General features: G+C 34.1%; 1 protein-coding gene across 3 annotated transcripts in view; it reads right to left on the minus strand.

Moving 5' to 3' along the window:
* Positions 1–14,667, minus strand: part of ZBBX (zinc finger B-box domain containing) — a 118,043-nt gene that overhangs the window by 92,729 nt on the left and 10,647 nt on the right. For all 3 annotated transcript variants that reach the window (XM_036898377.2, XM_036898378.2, XM_057499799.1), the window contains 3 exons: positions 12,618–12,708; positions 6,221–6,269; positions 5,219–5,328 (listed from right to left, as the gene is read on the minus strand). In XM_036898377.2, coding sequence (XP_036754272.2) covers positions 5,219–5,328; positions 6,221–6,269; positions 12,618–12,708 — 250 coding nt within the window. The remainder of the gene's footprint in view (positions 1–5,218; positions 5,329–6,220; positions 6,270–12,617; positions 12,709–14,667) is intronic.

A 14,667-nucleotide genomic window follows, 5' to 3' on the forward strand; every position in this document is an offset into this window, starting at 1 on the left:
ATAAGGAAAAAAAAACTGGATGGAACTGTATCAATATGTCAGCAAGTTTATGAGAGTTGAAATGATTATGGACAAGTTTGTATTTATCTTTCAAATTCTCTACAGTTGTAAGTATAACTTTTTAATTTATAGATAAATTGAATAATGTGATATATCTGTACCTATGATGGTGCTGAGCAAGACTAACAGTAAAGAGAAAAGAAAATGGACTTTTTACTGCAAGTAAATTACTACTATGAAGTTGTACAGCCACTTCAATACTGTTTACAATATACTCAAAAGGTGCAAATGGCTAAGATCCCTCATGTTCTTGAGTTTGGCCTACCTAGGTTGAAAATTACCAGCAGCACAAATAAGAAAGCATGAAGGCTTGGAGAGATGGTGTCAGAAAATCTCTGTCAAGGAGCTCACATTCCCTGTGGACACTCTTTCATTTCCTCTCTCCTTAGGGTGGTCACTGCCAGTCTTCCCCTCCTTCCTCTTACTTCGTGTCAGGGAATGATAAGCATAAAATAGCTGGGGCAGACTGGGAAAGGTTGACCAAGCTCCTCTACCTCGTACTGGTCAGTGGCAGGCTGTAATGTGCGACACAGTGATGTTTCTCAAACTGTACCATGCATGGGAAGCACCTGGGCTTTTGCAACAGTGCAGACTGATTCAGGACGTCTGGAATCGCTCTGAGATCCTGCGTTCTAGCAAGCTCCCGGGTGATGCCCATGTAGCTGCTAGAGGGCAGACCACATAGTGAATAATAACATGGCACTAGGATGTACAGGACATGGAAAAGTAGGCTAAACGTTTAGTAAAAACACAGTAGGAGTCCATTAATTTTTAAAAATTGTATTACAAGTCCTCATACAAGGACATGGTTATATACAATATAGCCAGGTTTACAAAATATAAAATGATTAGGACAACACTAAAAAGGTTAAAAGAATAAGAAATTTTACATAAATTTATGTAACTAAAATGAAAATAAAAAGGAAGGCTACAATCAAATAATAATATCCACAACATTAGTGAGCACTTACTGTTCTAGGGCTCCATATATTTCATCTCACTTAATCCTCAGAACAACCTTATAAAGTTACCATGATTATTATTCCTCTATTGTGAAAATAAGGTAACAAAGGAACATAATAATTGAGAATCTGCCCAGTGGTACAGTTAATTGAGCTAGAATTTCAGCCCCCTAGTCTGGCTCAAAGCTCAAATTCTTTCCCATGACCCATATTACTAATAATTAGTCGCTGACCATTAACTGCAGTACTAAACATCTTTTGAAAAACCTTGATAAAATCTCTAATAAAATAAAATCCAGTATGTCAAGTGATTGCACAGTCTGGAATTTATCAAAATCCAAATATATCTTTTTCAACTGTGATTAGCTATACATAACCATATTTTTATTTAAGCGGAAGAAAAATAAACAGTAACCCTAGTACAGAAACTGGTCCTGCCCTTTCAATTCTTGTTTCAAGAGCTGCATTCTCTTAGAGAACTGATGATAAAAACATTATCTAAATCAATAATTTTTAAGTTCAAAAATCATACAAAAAGCTATAATTTCACATAAATATATGCTAGTATGATTGTATTAATGTAGATTTCAAATGTACTCTGCGTAATTTTTATTTAACACGTCTGCTAATGTTTCAATGAATTTCTCATGTAATGATTTGGCATTGTTTTTACAATGTAATATAGAGGACTGAAAATCAGTATCAGCATATACCTCTAAGCCAGCATTTGCTAACAACAGACTTTTAATGAAAGTAGCCAAATGCATGTTGAAGACTAGAAGATCAAAGCTGGAGTTGCAGAGTAAGCTTATATAGTTTGTTATACAAGCATATGTGGATTTAAATTGGGTTAAAATGACTGCCAAATGGAAAATCTTTTTAGGCAGTCTGTATAACTGGCAGGAACATTCTAAAAATACAGATAAGGACTCCAATGAACCACAGATGCTTCTTCAATGATGGAATACCTAAGTGCAGTTTTAGCAAATATTTTTAATTTGATCAAGGCTAGATTAAGCCTTCAAGATCCATTTGAGTTTAATTAAATTATTCCCATTTTCCAAATTAATATATAATTTTTAACTTTCTATTTCAATTTTCCATGTATAAACAACCTAAAGCTACTGGAATTTCTTTAAAAAGAATAATGAATTTGGAAGTTGAGGGGTTTTTTTTACCATCAATGTATGTGAATGCATCAAGACATAAGAAAATGTGCCCACAAAAAACACATACAATTTATTGTCTCCTACCAATATTCCAGGCACAATGTTAACAAATTGATATGCAATAATCACTATTCTCAATAACTTTGAGGTATGGTCTACTGTTATCCATATTATCCCATTTTACAAATGAGAAAACAGAAATATAGAGGAATTAAGTCACTTGCAGAAGGTCACATAGCTAATAAAAGATAAAGTTGAGATGCAAACCCCCAGAACACAAACTCTTAACCCCTAGTTCCCATGTATAATTTTCCTTGATGAAGACCCTATCACCAGATACAGGAAGGTTTACTCTAATAATCTAATAAGCATTACCATCTAGAATGATGGAAACTAAGAACAGAAGACCACCTCAGAGTTAAAGATTACCACCATCTACTTCATTAGGTCTGCATAGCTTGAGTTCTTAAATAACTTATGTTGAACTTTGACAAGTATCATAGGGTACTTTTCATTTCAAATCAAAGAACAGCCTTTCTCAAAATTTTTGCAAAATTCTTTAAGAATGTGCATGGCCTAAATCCTGGCTTCCGATCACAACAGTCTGCGGCATGTCAGCTTGATCATTGCACGTGTCCTCACTCTCATCTGCTTCCCAGCCAAGGCGCCTGCTATTTACCCTGTATGGGGTGTCCTTTTCTCATTTTTACTTCTCTTTGGAAAAACAGATCCTTTACTTCCAGATCAAGTCAATCTACATATACTATATTGCTCAAATCCCATGGCTTTAAACAGTGCTTAACACAGATAGAATTCACAAGAAATACTGACTCATAGCTCCTACATAAACGTTTCCTCAGACCATGACAGTGGAGCCCAACAATTCAACTCAGCCAATAAGTCCCTTTTAATTTTCATACTCCCAACTTCAGGAATATTATCATTTGTTTGCATTTTTAAACATTTATAAATTGGTACAACCTGTTATAGTTTTTTAAATTACTGTCCACCACTATATCAAGCAAGATAAGAAAACAGTATAATGTAATAGTAAGAGCATTATACTAAGACCCAGGGCTTTACATTAGGTCTTTATTAGACTTAACAGCATTCCAATTCTTTAAGCATGGCTAAAACTGCCATAAGATAATGCTAGCAACATAGTCTTAAATCGGAAGTTATTATGGCTAAATTTTCTGGAACCATAATATTAGTTGCAATAATCTACAAATATTAGTTATAACCATTAAATGGGGGAGGGGGACCTGCTTCCTAAGTGTATATGATATTTTAAATTGCGAAAGATATTGGAGTACTTTCAATACTAACTGAAAGGAATATAATATCTAAAGTCTATGTTACAGAAAATTTTAAAGAAAGATTCATTCAACAAACACTGAGTACCAGTACCTGCTAAATTGCAGGCATAATTTTAGGTGGTGGCCACAGACCAACGAACAAAACTAAATCCCTACTCCCATGAAGTTAACACTGTAGGTGGGTAGAAAATAAACAAAAAGTGTATATAATAAAGGGTTATAAATGCTTTCTTTGTAAGTGGATGAAGCAGCTTCACAAAACTTGAGAATGCAACTCAGCTGCTATAGTTTTATAAAGGGCTGTCAGTGTAGGAAACATTCGAGTTGACTTTCACTTATAGGAAGAGTCTGCAGAGGGAGAAAATCTGTTGGAGAGATATTAGGGGTTCAATTCCGAACAAGTTGTGACTCCTGTTAGACATCCGAGAAGAGGTGTTGACTAGGCAGTTTGAGTTGAGAATTCAGGAGAGAGGTGTAAGTTAGAGATATAAATTTGGGAGCAATCAATGTAGAAATGGTCTTTAAAGCCAAGAGAATAGATTAAATTACCTAAAGAATAAATAGAGAATATAGAGAAGAGGTCTAAGGATTGAGCCTTGTGGCACTCCAACATTAAGGGGTCAGAATACAAAAAAGCAACAAAGGAGATGGAGAAAAGACAGCGAGGCAAGCAAAATGAAACCAAGAGAGAATCGCACCCCAGAGAGAGCCAAGAGAAGAGTCATAGAAGAGGAAACGAGTGCTGTATCAGATAATACTGATAGATTAAGATAAGAACTAAGACTTGATCACTGTATTTAAGAATGGGGAAGTCACTGGTAACATTGATAGGAGAAGTGGCTGGACAGTAGTGGAGACCCCATACTGAATGGAGACTGTTTAAGAAAGAATGAGAATTCAGTAATTCCACTACTGGGTATATACTGAAAAGAACTGAAAGTAGGAACTTGGGCAGATATTTGTACATCCAATGTTCATAGCAGCATTATTCAATAGCCAAAGGTGGAAACAAACAAGAGTCCATCAATAAATGATTAGATAAACAAAACATGGAAAATACACACAACAGTATAGTATTCAGTCTTAAAAAGGAAATAAATTCTGACATACGCTACAACATGGATGAACTCTGAAGACATTACTGAGTGAAATAACTGAGTGACTAAAGGACAAATACTGTACAGTTCCACATATATGTGGCACCTAGAATAGCCAAATTCGTAGACACAGAAAATGGATGGATGGTTGCCAGGGGCTAAGGGGATGGGGGAACAGGGAGTTATTGTTTAATGAGCACAGAGTTTCAGTTCTGCAGGGTGAAGAGAGATCTGTGGATGGATGGCAGTGATGACAGCACAATGTGGATGTACCTAATGCCTCTGAACAATACTCTTAAAATGGCTAAGATGGTAACTTTTAAATTATAGCATATTTCACCATGAATTGTTTTAAAGTTCATGAAATTAGCACTGAAAGAAAAAGCTAGAGTGCTGTCAGAAAGCATGTTTTTCTACTTTTTTTTAAATTTCAAAACAATGACTGTAATCTAAGGGGAAAAAAAACATGGAAAAGAAAAAGACTTGCACATAAATGTCCAGACTTAAATGTAATAGTAAAAATTACTGAAGCAACAAAAATTGCATTCAACATGTCAATGAATAAGCACATTTTGGTGTATCTGTACAATGGAATACTACTCAGTACGTACTAGCAGAGCAGCTTTGTTCTCACACTGCCCACAAACCTTCCCTTTTATCTTGGGTTTTCCATGCTCAGAACAATTTGCCATTTTAAAATTGAGTGATTGTTTCACTGGCTCTGGAAGAAAACAAAATGTCAGATCAATCATATTAAAATACAATATTCAGTTTTCTTATTGATAAAGTAATAAAAGTTGCATATTGCTAAATTCTCAAACAGTATTTGAATATTAATTGACCAATAAGAATGTCATGTAGCCAAGTCAGAACTATTCAGTAGACTGGGGAGCCCACAGTCCCCTTCCTGTCCCTGTGACCACAGGGCCATACACATCCACCCATATACTTTCTGCTTTAAGCTGACATGAAATAGACATGTAATATTATGTTAGAAACTATGCTCTTGATAGAATTCTTATGCCATTCTATGGATCAAACCAAAGCCCAAGCAGAACAACTTTTATAATAAATGTTATATATATTTCTAGAGTTTGTTCTACTAAATTATCTTAGTCATCAAATTGCATGCATTTATCCTCTATAAAAAACAAATTTCTTTTGGAATTAGTGTGAATTCAAAAATGAGTTTTGATTTTTGGATTCTGCCAATTAATTTATTTAAATACAAAGCAATTTTTAATATTCCTTTGATTTCCCAGAGTGAAGTTTCCATTTTAAATTCTTAATTTAAAATAATACTAAGTTATGTTCTGGTTAAAAGTTTTATTAATAAAGTTTAAGGAACAGCGTTATGAAAGTCCACACTTTTTAAAAGTGTTATTACTATAATCATATTCTAAGTTGACACTTTTCACTTAAAATAAGCCTTCCCCATAAAAAACATAAATAAAATATATTTTGAATATCAAAGATAAAGACTCATCATTTGGAGACTTCTAATTTTTATACAGCATGAACAATTCTAGCACTTTAATTTTCTATGTAATTCATGTGTAAGAGAAAATAAATTATATCTTTAGCATCTAACAATACATTGGTAAACTATTTACCTTCGAGCTGCTCCTTCAGTAATTTTAATTTCACTTTCCCAGAAGAAAGCTGTATTAATGAAATAGATACTATTTGTCAGGTATACATTGTCTTATTCAAAGAATATTTAAATTATTAACAAAAATATTAGGAAGCCATAACATTTTGATGCGTCTTGAACAAAACAAACACTTTTAAAGAATATTGTACAATGAATAGAAGATCATTATTAAAGCATATGAGACTTTTTAATTAAATTAAGAGAAAATTCATAAAAAGAAAATAAATTTTGGAAATACATATAAACCAGTTTTTTAAAAACATGCCATAAATTATTTTTAAACAAAAAAAATCATTATATATCATCATGAAATGATTTTAGGAAATGATAAATATTTACTGTCTAAAACTGTAAAGGCTCAGTAAGCCTTCTCTCTCATTTTTCTGAAATGCTGTCTAATACTTGTGAAGACTTAATCTAAGTTGAATTCGACTGTGCTACTCATCTCACATAACTGTAGAAGCCAATATTATGTCATTTGCCTAATTTAGAGAACCACATTTAAGCATCATAGATTTAACCTCCAAATGTATTATTTGTGATCCCTATCTTTCCCAAGTTGTAGCCCAAAAAAAAAATTTTTGAGAAAATAAGATTCACTGCTAGTTATTTCAAATAATCACCTAAAATCCTGGGGGCTTTCATATTTTAAGAAATAAAGCAGACTTGCCTATTGCACATACTTGCCTTGGTCTTACTAAAACCAACTCTCAGAGTACACAAACAAGCAGGGAGGATGGTGCCCATTTATACAGACACTGTCAATTCATGCCTAGTTTTCAGTTTGCAATCTGCATGCTCAATTGCCCAATTTGTACATGAGAATATGAGAACAATGGTTGCCTCTATGTCTGTGGCTGTACCAACTGCACTCATCTTTGAAAATTTAGGCCTAATTATTCTCAGTGAAGCTAGTGGTTTTCCTTCAAAAAGGCATTTGTTGTTCATATTCTTTAAGTAGCTGCTCAGATGCTATGTAGCAAACACAGCAGAAAAGAAAATAGGATTGAAATAATCAATTTTTGTGTGAATCACACTTTTATTTTTAAACTGGCAATGTTATACAAGTTACAGATAATTTCACATCATTTTTCATAAAAAAATTATGTGATATTATTGCCTTAATGATACACCTGAATACAGCATGATCAATGCAGTTATAAGCTATCTGATAAGAATGGATATGCCAAAGCAAACTAAACCCATTATTAGGAAAATTTTGCAATTCACTTTTATTATTGTGAATAATATTTCCCTGCTCTATGAATATAGCCATATTGACTTCCAATAATTTAAATTCAATAAAAATATTTCAATGAACAAACTGGTAGCTGCTTTTTGGGCAAATAGAATTTTCTCCTAAGTCTGATTTTTATCTCTTGGGGAAAGAGTTTAGGTGAGGGTAGGGACCAAGGATACACACATAACACATATACATACCTATACACACACACACACACACACACACACATACACATATTCATAGACATATATATTAATAAATAAATATATATATATGAATATCCAAACATCAGGAATTCAATATACTGAAGCCTTTGCCTTACTAACCCACTTACGCCTCGACCAGCAGATGCTGGCAGAGTGCCATCAGGAACCAGCGCAGCTTAACAGCTCCACCACATGGACATAGCGTCTGGGCCACTGGACTCAGACATGCTGTCATCTTCAGCCTCCTTGGCTTTCATTTCACAAATGCCTCCAAACTCACGCCAACATCCTAACCTGCCATGCCAGGCCCACCCTCCTTCCATGAGCCACCATTTCAAATACTCTCATTCTTAATTCAATTAACTACTTAACACTTGCCATTCCCTGCTGCTTGTCCTTTCACCCAGTCTCCCCTGCCATTTCATAGAGCCCTTATTAAATAATCGTTTATCTTACGCCTTAAATCTTTCCTAAAATTCTCTCTTCAAAAGTTCACATTGACTGGACCCACCTTCCCCCAGACACAACCTTCTCCACAGAACTCTCCAGAGGAACTCGCTCCATTTTTACTCCATTTCACTCACTGGGAGAGAAGAAAATTTTTCTTACTGTCTGCTCCTCTGTTCCTCTTCCAGAATATAGCTCTACTCTCATCATTCAACATAGTTGCCTCTAGTGAAGGTCCTTACCATCCACTATTGCCTTTACCAATATTCCAAATCCTCTTCTATTTCAGCTTCAGCAATATGCTAGGTATTTCCCTCCATCAGATTTCTGCATGATGATCATGGAGACTTCAAAGGCCCTATTGACCTGACATGCTTACACTGAACACCCTCCAACATGCTGACTACTATGAACATCTGAGTGCCTCTGCAGCCACCTGCCCATCATGACCAAAACTTAAACTTAAGCAACAATCTGAATGGCCACACCAAAATCCCAACCTAGAGTTTCTCAGTACTAACCGCTTACCACCTCACCTCCTTCCCCTTAGACCTCACATATCTACCTACCTACCATTGTGATGAAATAATCCTGACTGAGTTCCCTACAAATCCCAGCTGAATAACTCCAGTAGGCTTTCATGGCTCTTCAGAACCCATTTATTCGTTTGCTGTTAAACTTTAGTTATGATTCCCACAGTGACTACTCCCAACCTTCTCCATTCCAAAAAACTCAAAATCACCCCATTTCCCTTTCTTAATCTGAGCAGCTGATCTTGTCTTCAAATTCACTAAGAATTCCGAGGTCGTCCCATGAAGATTTCTCCACTGCTTCCTGCTCATGCCATTAAATGCAACCTCTAAACATTTACCTTTACTACCACTTGTTTCCTCTTCCAACTTTCTTGTCTCAGAGAAAATGTGTCTTCCATCCCTTGGTTAGGGCATTTTGAATGAACCACCTCTTCAAAGTTTACACCCCCAGCAACAGCACCTCTCTCATTTGCATCTTCTCTGTCCTCCACCAATGAGTCTATTCCCTCAATACAAATTGGCTCAAGTATTCTTCCTCATTCTAAAAAACAATATAATAAAGTCTTTCCTTGATCCTGTTAAACCCTTGAGAGATCACCCTCTGTCCTCATGTTCATTGTAATATTAGTCTTTACTCATTACCATCTGTCTTTCTTTTTCAACCACTTGAAATTTATTTTTACATCTAATGACCCAATTATCAAATCAAATTCAGTATTTTAAAAAATTCTCATTCTCTGTAAATAGACATTACAATGTGATTTTCAGTTAATGTTACAATTGGTTTCACACATTATCTCACACATTGCTCAAAACTCTTAAGCAGTTAGCAAATATTACTATGCATGTTTACAAATATGGTAACAGAAACTCAGAAAGGTTAAGTGACTTGTCTAAAATAACCGAGCTTGTGAAGTGAGTTAGGATTTTAATCTTTATAGTCTAATGCAGGTTTCTTGACCTTAGTACCATTGACATTTTAGGTCAAATAATTCTTCACTGTGGGGCCTCTCCAGGGCACTGTCAGATATGTTGCAGCACACCTGGCCTGCAGCCACTACATATCATTGGCATAAAAAAAAAAAACAACTAAGTGGTGATAACTAAAAATATCTCCAGACATTGCTAAATGCCTCCTGGGGGGCAAACTGCCCCCCCGTTGAGAAACACTGGTCTAAAACTGTATTCACAACATTTTTCCTCACACAATGTATCAGTCAGTGTTCCCTTCCCCCTATTTTCTAAAAACACCATTCTTTTCTTTCGTCTTCTATGAAATTACATTATTTTGATTCTATTCCTACCATTCTTTTTCTTCTCAGGCTCCCTTTACTGGAGAGCTCTTAGAATCAGCCTGAAAGCCTGCCTTCCAAATCTTGACCCTGACACTTGACCTTGAGCAAGTTATTTAACTTCTTTGATGTTAAATTACTTCATCTGTGGAACTGGAAAAATAACAAGTAGCTCTTAAGAGTGATATAAGCACTTAATGAGATAAAATAGGAAAAGCAGCTAAACTGTTGACTGGTATAAAAGTAAATATTAAAGTTCTCTTTGCCTCCATATTCCTTGAACTTCATCCTTCATACCCGCCCTTCCTGAGCTTTATTCTTTATACCTTTCTTCTCCTTTTTATAAACTCTTAGAGAGCACATTTATTCTCTTGGATTCAACTAACACATGAGAATTCTAACAACACTCTAAATCTTTGAAATTTGCTAAAAGGGTAGAATGTAAATGTTCTCACCACCCCCCTCATAAGAAGGTATATAAAGTGAGGGGATGGATGTGTGAATTACCTGGATGGGGGAAATCCTTTCACAGTATATATGTATACCAAATCATTGTGTTGTACACTAGGTATCTTTCAACTTAATTTGTCAATTATACCTCAACAAAGCTGGGAAAAAAAGGGAAGGGAAAGAAAGGAAAAAGGAGAAGAGAAGAGAAAAGGAAAGGAAGAGGAGAGGAGAAAAAAGACGAGGGAGGGAGGGTGGGAGGAAGAAAGGACTAAATCTATGCCCCAGAACGTTTTTTTCCAACTTCTTTACTTTATCCCTTAGTCAGTCCAGCCTGGAATATCGTTAAATACTTGACTTTCTCCTTTCCCTTCTTGCTGTTTCTTGGCTGCATGTATTCCTTTGTACTTCTTTGGTTACATTCCAATTCAGACTCTTCCCATCTGACTTACAGACATTTTTAGTACTCCACTAAATAGTCACTCTGCCCATATGCCAGGAGCTTCCAACGTAGCGTGTACACATTCCTGAGGGAGCTCAGGAAAAGACCAACGAGTATAATTTCTATTTATGTTTATATTATTCTTGACTAATTTCCATATTTTGTTTTATAATGAAAATATAGTACATACATAAATAATTTCTATTTATGAAAAAATTAAGTGTTCATGAGTAGAAAGCCCATGCTCAAAATATACTATTTATTGCTGTGATGCCTGATCAAAACAGTTTGGATAAAATTTGTTCTATACTCCATTATACTCCAAATGCATTGGATATTTGAACAAGATAAACCAGCATAAATCATCACTTTAAACTTGCTACTGTCCTGATCAAAAGCTGGCAGGGATTACCATTCACCCAACAAAAAAGTCAAGACTCCTGAGTGTAGAATTCAAGACTATCCCTTTTACCCAATCTCACATTTCATACCCACCATCTATATCTCCCCAAGTTCCATACTTTCATCCTCCTAATCAATTATGAGGTTTGTGAAGACTGGAATTATGATTTACTCATCACTTCTTCTTAATAAAGACATAGAGTAGGCTCAGATTTATTTTGTAGAACTAAATATTTGTAGAACTACACTATTACATCCAAGCACATATGGTTCATACACTAAATAGTTATGGCAAAAATCACATATTGACTTTTACTATGAATGATCATTTTCATACATGCATCATCTCTCACACTGGATGAGGATCTCCTCAAGAACTAGGGTAACTCACTACATGACAAAGAAGGCACTTAATAAACGTTCTTAAGTAAATAAGTGTATAATCAGAGTCAGCATTTTTAATGTATTTTACAACAACATCTGAAACATGAAACACTATCTCAGAAAGAAAATGAAAAACGGAAAGTGAATTAGATAACTTTTCATCCAAAACCTAAAGAAACATATCTCAGGAAGAGAATGACATTAAAGAATAAAATGCTTTTTCAAAGCCAAAAATGTTAGAAGCTCTAAGTAAGATGTTTGTAGATGCCAACTGACCCAATGAAAGTTTAATGATAGGTATATAAAAAGAGAAAAAGCTATGTAAGTTAAAACTTACAAAGTCACGGATCTTATACTAATGAATCCAGAAGCATAATGGTTTTCTTTAGATAAAAACACTCATTTGGTTTTAATCTTAAATGTAAGGTAATGTTATATTTTACAATACATAGTAAAGGTAAAGCAATTCTGTAACTGGAAACCTGAGAGCATTTTTTTTCCTTGGGTATCTTCACACATGGAATCAACAGCATATAAATAATAGTTATTATTCAAGCAGAACATAAACACATTAAACAAATGTGATACAATAAAAAGGCAGAAAAGAGTCTGTCATTTGTTAGGTCAAGTAACTTAGCTTTCAACTTAATACAGAACTACGTAATTCTATTTCACATACTTGAAACCAGAACTGAACTAAAAGGCAAAATTTGGTTTAGAGAAATTCAACTCAAGGTGAACTTTTAAAAATCAACTTTCAGATGAAAGACAAAAACATATCTGAATAATGAAAGCTGCATATTAACCCATACAAAATTAACCCATACAAAATCAATAACATGCAAAACTGTAAAACAAGAATAGTAGGTTCTTAAGTATGGAAGGGAACACATGATCTGAAAATAGAATTTATGTCTTCTGCTTAGCCAATTGCCTGAGAACCAAATGGTATTTTCTTACCTTAATAACATTTCCTTTATTTTGTGACATCACCTGTGATCGATTACCCAATTTGCCCATTTGTCCAGATTTCCAGTGATATCCATTTGACCTTCAATATATATAAACAGAAGACAAAATGTAATTACTAAATACAGTTCTCCTTTTAATGAATATAAATGTATTTTCCTTTTTCAGGAAATGGAGATTCAGTTGTTAACATGTAACAAATCACCACAAAATGAAAATGAAATATCAATAATGCCACAATTTTCTCAATAATTCTAAAATATAGTTTTACCATATTTGGAACTTCTGAGGAGACATGAATAAAAGTGAAATGTCCAAATGCAAATGAAGAATTTCTTTTTTTAGACATTTGCAATGACTAAAGATAGACATATTGATCTATTGGTAATTTTACAGATTGTCAGGCAGTTTTAAAAGCTAAGAGTTCACAAATGTAAAGAGGAAAAGGAGGTAAAAACAATAGCTAAAACATTCAACAGATCTTCTAAGTGATGATTCCTTATTAAGACTTCAAATTAGCCATATTGAAAGGTAACAGAGATTGCTAAAAAGGCAAACTGTTCACAGTTTAAAGTACTTTTATTTGAGCCTCATAATATTTTTTGAAGTCAAGAGGGGAAGGGTTCAATTCCCATTTAAAAACTGTGTGACAAAAACTTGCCCAAGGTCACACAGATAATAAATAATGAAGCCAAGATTAGAATACTAGACTTCTTTCTAGTAGCAAGTTTAGTAAGTAGCAAGTTCTCATTCTGGCTATGACATTTATTAACTATGTGACCTTAGAAAAGCATTCAACTATTCTAAAAACTAAATCAAACTTTAGAACATCTTTTAAAATATCTAGAAGAGGTTTCTCAGCTAATGAAAACTAACTCTTGTGGGCTGATTCCAGGAACTCTGATTCCCAGATATATCCACGATCCACTGAGAAGTCCAAACTAAGTCCAAAGCAGTGAAGGATAAAAAAAAGAACTGATCATTGGATCAGTAAGACCATAGCATCAAGATACACAGTAAGCTTTGTCACCTGGGATGATGTACAACATTAAGATACCTTGTTTAAACCAATGCGTTGTTTATTAGAAATATGTGTCATAAATATTTTTCAAAGAGTTTAGACTCTAGAGATAAGTACTATTAAAACTATAATAAACATTTGAATTTTCTCTAGTGGTTCAGAAAGTACCTCATAAATATTTGATTATTACCGCTTTGAGCACAAGACAAAACCAAATTTAATAAAAAAAGAGTCTGGTAATATTTAGTACCAGATAAAGCACATGAAACATGCACTCTCATACTCTACAGGAGAATGTTATACAGTCTTAAGGCCTATTTGAAAGATGATTTCTCCAATGTCTACCTAAATATAAACTGTACATTTATGCTTACCTAAAATAACACAGGAATTTATCCCTTAGATAATCTTGCATATGTAAACAAAAATATATGTAGAAGCAGATTCATGGCAGCACATAAAATCACAAAATACTGAAAACTTACTAAAGATCTGAAAAATAAATGTATTATGTTCACACAAAGAAATACTGTGTAGCCATTAAAAAAATGAGATCAATGTGTTCTGATGCGACAAGAACACTAACATATCTTAAGTAGAAAAGTAGGATGTAAGTCAATGTATATTATTTTTATAGATGATCTGATTTGTAAAAAAAACAGACTTATCAGACACACACACACATTCATACACAATACATACCTAAGCTTGTATAAAGAAAGATAAGACATATGTGAGAAAAATTTTTTAACTGTTTAAAGTGGTACTACAAAATGGGCTGGGAGTCAGCCTAGCACTATGAAGAGACAGTAGTTCTATTTGATTTTATTGTATTCATTATTGTTTTTATAATAAAGCAAATTTCTCAGTAAAATTAGTACATATATACAAGCAGAATATTAGAGAGTTCTCATTAATAAAATTTCAGCTAAAGCATATTCGCTAAAATTATTTCAAACATACTTGAGGGTTTGAATGATTCTTATATATGTACATGTAAACTCCTGCCCCCGAAGGTCT

Source organism: Manis pentadactyla, chromosome 1 (genome assembly GCF_030020395.1).
Source record: "Manis pentadactyla isolate mManPen7 chromosome 1, mManPen7.hap1, whole genome shotgun sequence".
Classification (NCBI taxonomy): Eukaryota; Metazoa; Chordata; class Mammalia; order Pholidota; family Manidae; genus Manis; species Manis pentadactyla.